General features: G+C 40.1%; 1 protein-coding gene across 1 annotated transcript; it reads right to left on the minus strand.

Moving 5' to 3' along the window:
• Nucleotides 1-4532: 4532 nt before the first annotated feature.
• On the minus strand, nucleotides 4533-6745 carry LOC135200490 (uncharacterized protein K02A2.6-like). Its single transcript, XM_064229139.1, has 2 exons — nucleotides 5947-6745; nucleotides 4533-5593 (listed from the first exon to the last, which is right to left on the minus strand). Exons 1-2 carry the CDS (start codon nucleotides 6743-6745, stop codon nucleotides 4533-4535), a joined length of 1860 nt encoding a protein of 619 aa, XP_064085209.1.
• Nucleotides 6746-7330: the final 585 nt, after the last annotated feature.

The raw sequence follows: 7330 nt of genomic DNA on the forward strand, positions 1-7330 counted from the left end.
GCCCCTTACCACACCTCAAGGGCATCCAAAAGGTGGCTCTCTGACAACGAGGTTAAATTTATGCATGACTGGCCTGACCAATCACCTGATCTGTCCCCAATAAAAACCTTTGGAGAATCTTGAAACGCCGCCTTTGTAAGGAGGATACGTCGACAATCCCCAAGCTTGAGATTGCAATAAGGAAGGTCTGAGGGGAAATACCCCCTGCCCACTGTCAGAACTTGGCTGATTGTCTTCCACAGTGACTCCAAAAGGTCATCAAGTCCAAGGGCTTGCCCATCAGGAAGTAGCAATGACGGAATAAGTGATAAACTAGTTTTTTTTTAATTTTATAAATGACATTTATTTTTTTCTCGCAGGCTAATTTTTCTTTTCTCAGTACAAATGGCACTGACTGTATATATAATTTATATATATATAATATATATGTATATATATATATATATAATATATATATATATGTATATTATATTATCTATTCTTATCTATCTTCTTATTAATTATCTATTCATCTATCTAAGTATATTATATATATATGTATAATATATATATATATATATATATATAGATAATATATATTATATATAGTATATAATATATAATATTATATATTAATATATATATATGTGTGTGTGTGCTTAAAAAATCACAGTAGATGCACGTGACTTCATAAATAAGCGAATTCCACAAGAAAATGATAGTCAGAAATCCAACCGCTTTCGTCTTTACTCAGACATTGTCAAGAGTTAATTGAGGTACAATTGGAGAGAAAGGTCTCAAGTACAACACAAGATCAAGAATACCAGATGGTTAATTGTCAAAAAGGGTAAAAATTAAAAGAGAGAATCCAGGATTATCGGATATCACATGGTCACAAAACCTAAACAGATTGACCCTAACTGAAATTACAGAGTTTCTTTACAGTCCAAAACATGTAAAAACTGAATATATTAATTTTGTTGCTTATATTTATCTACAACTTTTTTCATTGTGAAGGCATAAAGTTTAAATAAACCAAGACTTAAATTTAGAACATTTCTATTATTTGACTTGATGAAACAAGATTCAATGATATTCTTTTAACTGTGTCATTACAAGGGATTAAGGCTCTTGCTTGACTCCAGTTAATATGATGTCTAAATCTCTCATATGTACGAATAATGCATTCGATATTTGCCCAGTTCTCACAGAATACTGATGCTGTTTGAGACGTTGTGAAAGAGATTTACCGGTTTGTCCGTAATAGACTTTATCACACTTTTTGCAAGGAATTTCATATATGCAGCCTGGAAGATCTTTAGGAGAATTTTTTATTATTAAACTCTTGACATTAATACTGAAAACAACATTTATGTTAAAAAGCTTTAAAATTCTAGGAATATCTAAAAACCTTTCATCATAGGGTAATTTTAGAATGTTATTCTTACTAAATTCAAGTTTGTCATTAGTTGGATAAAATGTTTTTCTAGCTCTTTTCCATGCCACATCTACTAAAGTCCTTGGGTATTTAAGTTTCATTACAATATCATAAATAGTTTTAATTTCAGCGTCAATAAACTGCGGGCTACAGACACGTAAAGCCCTTAGAAACATCCCAGAAAAAACAGAGAATTTTAACATTTTAATGGTGATTGGAGTAGTAATGAACAAAAGAGGCAATGTTAGTTGATTTTCGAAAGACTGAAAAGGTGAAATTTCTATCATTTCTATGGATAGTTACATCAAGAAAATTCAAATTACAATTTCTTTCTTCCTCTACGGTAAATTTTATAGAAGGGACTAAATTATTGAGATTATTAAGGAATTCCTGGAGATTTTCGTGAACTGGCCAAATACAGAAGATATCATCCACAAATCTAAACCAAATAACTTTTTGGGGCAAAATTCTTGGTAAGAGTTTTGTCTCAAAAAATTCCATGTAAATATTGCTAAGGACAGGAGATAAGGGGATTACCCATAGCCATGCATAACTTTTGTACAAAAAATTTCCCATTAAAACAAAATTTACTATCTTTGGTACATAACCTTATGAGACTAATGAGGTTTGCCACACTTAAGGGAATGTCATGACGTTCTAATTCCTACTCCAAATATTTAAGTAAGTCATCTACAGGCACTTTTGTAAATAAAGAGACAACATCAAAACTAACCATATTAAAATCAAAATTCAAATTCAAACTATTCAATTTGTTTATAAAATCAACATTGTTTTTAACATTCGTGTTAGAAATGTTTCCTACCAAAGGAGTAAGAATTTTTACACGCCATTTAGATAAATTATACGTAACTGAGCCCAGTGAACTAATGATTGGTCTGATAGGGTTATTGATTTTATGTGTCTTGACTAAACCATACATATAAGGTAGGGAGGCGCATTGCGGTGTAAACTGTTTAATTAAATGGTCCAAACCCTTCAAAATGGAAGTAATTTGTTTATTAAAATGGGAGTTCACTGTCTGTGTAGGGTCAGACCTCAGTTTCGTATCAGTATCATTTAGCAATGTCATTATTTTACTTATATAGTCACTTTTATTCATTATTACCACTGCAGGAGGACTGGCAAAAGAACCCCCCCGTGGGACGGGCCCTTAGAAGTTCCCGAAGGTGCCTTCTTAGGGGGGAAACCCAGGTTACCAGCTGGTCGCTGCAAGAGCGGCTGCTGGCCTGGCGAGAGTCACCTGAGCAGCTCTCACCAGCCTTCTGCTTTGTGCCGCGGTCTTGGTGCCGAGTGAACTCTGGCGCCAGAACTTTGGCTGCACGGTCTCCCGTGGGAGACCGTACACTCGGAATCTCTCGCGAACGAGAGACCGAGCCGGAACCTGGTGTAGCGGCAGCGCCGCTAACACCAGGCGAGGAAGTACTGGCGGTAACCGGTACCCCTCTGGTCCCCGTCTTCTTCTTCCTTGCGGAAGATGAGATGGGCCCTGTTCCCGAAGGAGCAGGAGGACCAGCAGAAGGACCCCCCGTCCCACTGGGGCCCTTAGAAGTTCCCGAAGGAGCCTTCTTAGGGGGGGAGGAGGCAGCCTTCTTCTTCTTCTTCGGCTTGGTAGCCTTAGAAGTCGAAGGGGAAGAGGCGGCAGCAGACGACGAAGACGACGACGACACCTTCCTCTTCTTCTTCTTCGTCAGCTCACGCAGAACAGACGTCAGATCCTCCATCCAGGATGGAGCCGGGGCAATTGCCGAAGCAACACGGCCCGGCTGCACCTGTCCGGAAGGACCTGAGTCTGGGGCAGCAGCACCGTGGACAGGGACGACGTGGGCAGGAGCAGGAACAGCGGCTGGGCCAGCAGCAGGAACAGCGGTAGCGGCAGGTACGGCAGGCAAGTCAGGAGACCCAGGAGGCTTAGCTTCAGCCATTGTTAAAGGACCGAGGGTTTGTATTACGTATCGGAACAAATAATTATTGCCGGTAATAGTATATACTTACCGGAGTAAGGACCTAGACTTAAGATATTGTTAAAATCTGTCTAGATTTAAGCAATTTATTAAATAGGGTAGAATTATCTTAGAGTTAGTTTCTCCCTCCCAGTAGTCTTATAGAGAATATATCCAAGCTTGTGGGAACAATTCTCTGTTACTATTTCACGGAGCAACACAGGTTTAGCCCAGAAAAGGGATTTTGACAAAGGAAAAATCTATTTCTGGGCGAATGACCTGTGTTGCCCAGTGAACCCACCCCTTCCTTCCTCACCCTATGGCCCCAAGCTTGGGTGCTTGAAGTACATTTGGATGGACACGAAACTCAGATAGATCCTTCCTGAATGACTTTATTTTTAAGACTGCTGCTGAGACACCATATGGTAAATGTGTATATCGGTACAAACCAAGTGGTGTGTTAATCGTGACATATTTCCTAGATTCCTCATCTAATTCCACTTGCTGATAAGCTTGCGATAAATCTAACTTTGAGAAAGTTTTTCCACCGTTCAGTCGCCGGTATAGTTCATCTGGATTTGGCATTGGATGTTCAGGGTTTTCCACACAACGATTTATGGTGACCTTGAAGTTACCACAGCTCCTAATAGAACCATTGTCTTTTGAAACGGGCACTATCGGTGCCGCCCACTCACTATAGTCAACTTTCTCAATAATTCCTTCCAATTCTAGTCTTTTAAGTTCTGCATTCACAGCATCCCTGATTGCATAAGGAACTGTCCTCGCTTTATAAAAGATTGGTTTTTGCATCCTTTCTTACACGAATATGAGCCTTTATATTCTTGGCTGTACCCAGTTCACCATCAAAGACATCACCATATTTCCTTAACAGTTCTTCTAACTTTGAGGTTTTCAGAATACCAGAATGCAGATGATTTACAGCTAACTTTTTCCAGTCAAATTTCGCAAAATGCAGCCAATCCCTACCGAATAAGGCAGGTCCATTCCCCTGTACCACATACAATGGCACTTCCTCCACTCTGTGTCCATGAAATTCCATAGTTACGTAGCATATCCCGACGACTTCTATTTTTTCTCCCGTCATGGTTTTCAGCACAATATCGCTGGATTGAAGTACTGTATTTTTCACGTGTTTAGTGTAGAACTCTTCCATTATCAGACACGAGCTCTACACAAACCCCATGCTGAGCAAATACCTGCCGCATGATCTCGATGGTATTCATAGTTGTAACTGATTTCATTGGGTCTACTTCTGGCCATTTTGAATATGCGTCAATCATAATGAGGTACATTTGTCCCAGGAATGGTCCTGCGAAATCAACATGTACTCTTTTCCACGGACCAGAAGGCCATTTCCACGGATTACCCTCAGCACGAGTTGGCATTGGCTGAGTAGCCTGACAAGCAGAGCACCCTTGCACAGTGTTTTCAATATCTTTCTCTATATTCGGCCACCACACATGCAAGCGAGCTAATCCTTTCATCCTAACAATCCCCGGATGACCACCATGTAGCTCTTCTAAGATTTGAATCCTATATCTCGACGGTATTACCACCCAGGCACCCCATAGAAGACATCCCTCTTCAATTGAAAACTCACGCTGACGGCTATGGAAGGTTTTCAGTTCCTGTGCTATGTCCTCAGAGTCTGGCCATCCATTTCTTGTATAATATAAAGTTCTAGCCAGTACAGCATCATGCAAAGTTTCCCTTGCAACAGATTTTGCAGTTACAGGAAGAGAGTTCACCTGGTGCATGTTAAATGCAGTTGCTTCTTGTGTCCAGTTTACAAGCTTATCTGATGCATCAGAGTCACAATCTGGTAAAGGCAACCGTGAGAGTGCATCAGCATTTCCATTGTCACTTGAAACGAGTAATTCAATGTCATAATCATAAGCTGCTAACTGTATAGCCCAGCGTTGTATTCTTACAGCTGCAAGGACTGGAATGCCCTTCCTGGGTCCCAGAATGTATGACAGTGATTTGTTATCTGTAATAAGGGTGAATTTACGACCATATAAATATTGATGAAACTTCCGTAGTCCAAAGATGATTGCCAAACCCTCACGCTCAATTTGGGAATAGTAGTTACGTTCAGTGGGTGTTAACATTCTTGATGCATAAGCAATTGGTCTTTCTCCGTTACTGGTGATATGGGAAAGCACTGCTCCAAGTCCTTTGGGTGATGCATCTACTGCAAACGTCACAGGTTTACTCAAATCATAGTGCACTAATACTCCTGTTTCAGTGGTCAGCATTTTTTTTTTATCTCGGAAAAAGCTCTTTCACACTCTACTGACCAATGCCATTTTCTGTCTTTATGCAGTAATTCCGTGAGAGGCGCTGCGACTGATGAGAGATTTGGCACATAGCGACGGTAATGGTTTACCAATCCCAGGAAGGATTGCATTTCAGACCTTGATTCTGGCCTTGGTGCCTCCGTGACTGCTGCAATGGCATCCTCTGTCATATGAATACCCTCTTCATCTACAATGAAACTCAAATATTTCAAGGAGGGCTTCATAAATTCACATTTCGACAAATTACATTTCAACCCATTGATGTGGAACCGCTCAAGTACCTTTTCAAGATTATGTAAATGTTCAGCTTCGGTTCTCCCAGTAAGACTAATATCATCTATGTTGCATCCACAAGGCACTCCTTGCAGAACTTGATCCATCAAAGACTGAAAAAGTTGTGGTGCTGCTGAGACACCATATGGTAAACGTGTATATCGGTACAAACCAAGTGGTGTGTTAATCGTGACATATTTCCTAGATTCCTCATCTAATTCCACTTGCTGATAAGCTTGCGATAAATCTAACTTTGAGAAAGTTTTTCCACCATTCAGTCGCTGGTATAGTTCATCTGGATTTGGCATTGGATGTTCAGGGTTTTCCACATAACGATTTATGGTGACCTTGAAGTTACCACAGATCCTAATAGAACCATTGTCTTTTGAAACGGGCACTATTGGTGCCGCCCACTCACTATAGTCAACTTTCTCAATAATTCCATCCAATTCTAGTCTTTTAAGTTCTGCATTCACAGCATCCCTGATTGCATAAGGAACTGTCCTCGCTTTATAAAAGATTGGTTTTGCATCCTTTCTTACACCATATTTCCTTAACAGCTCTTCTAACTTTGAGGTTTTCAGAATACCAGAATGCAGATGATTTACAGCTAAATTTTTCCAGTCAAATTTCGCAAAATGCAGCCAGTCCCTACCGAATAAGGCAGGTCCATTCCCCTGTACCACATACAATGGCACTTCCTCCACTCTGTGTCCATGAACTTCCATAGTTACGTAGCATATCCCGACGACTTCTATTTTTTCTCCCGTCATGGTTTTCAGCACAATTATTCGCTGGATTGAAGTTACTGTATTTTTCAGATGTTTAGCGTAGAACTCTTCACTTAATCCAGTTGACACAGAAGCTCCCGTGGTCCAATTTTCCATATCAATTGGTATCCCCAATTTTAATTCAATTTTTCACTATTATCTCTGGAACCTTATTGTGTCTTGCTTTCATTTTCTTAACACAGTATTTCAATGTATGCACCAATTCATCCTGTAGTTTGCACTCTGTAGTTTCTTCTTCCGAGCCGCTGGTCTCCTCCTCTGCCATGTTGACCATCGATCGTTTCCTTCCTTGTCTTCGATATTTCCAATTTCGATTGACTGTGGTGTGATTTTCCATTCGGCACATTCTACGAAGGTGTCCTTTTTTATGACACCCATTACACTCTGTATCCTTATGGAAACAAACATCAGCCTTATGGTTTGTCTTCCCGCAACGGTAACACTCAAGGAGAGAAGCTTTCGGCCCAACAACTTTTTTTACCTCCTGAGTTTGACCCTGAATCTTCGTGACGTTTTCATCAGCCATTTCCTGACTTAGAGCAATCGGAAATGCTTTCTTTAAGTCAA

Source organism: Macrobrachium nipponense, chromosome 27 (genome assembly GCF_015104395.2).
Source record: "Macrobrachium nipponense isolate FS-2020 chromosome 27, ASM1510439v2, whole genome shotgun sequence".
Classification (NCBI taxonomy): domain Eukaryota; kingdom Metazoa; phylum Arthropoda; class Malacostraca; order Decapoda; family Palaemonidae; genus Macrobrachium; species Macrobrachium nipponense.

Coding starts and splice junctions, on each gene's coding strand:
- LOC135200490 (XM_064229139.1), bottom strand. CDS start 6,745: ATGACGGGAGAAAAAATAGAAGTCGTCGGGATATGCTACGTAACTATG. Junction 5,594..5,946: donor CCACATCAATGGGTTGAAAT/GTAATTTGTCGA, acceptor TGACGTTTGCAG/TAGATGCATCACCCAAAGGA.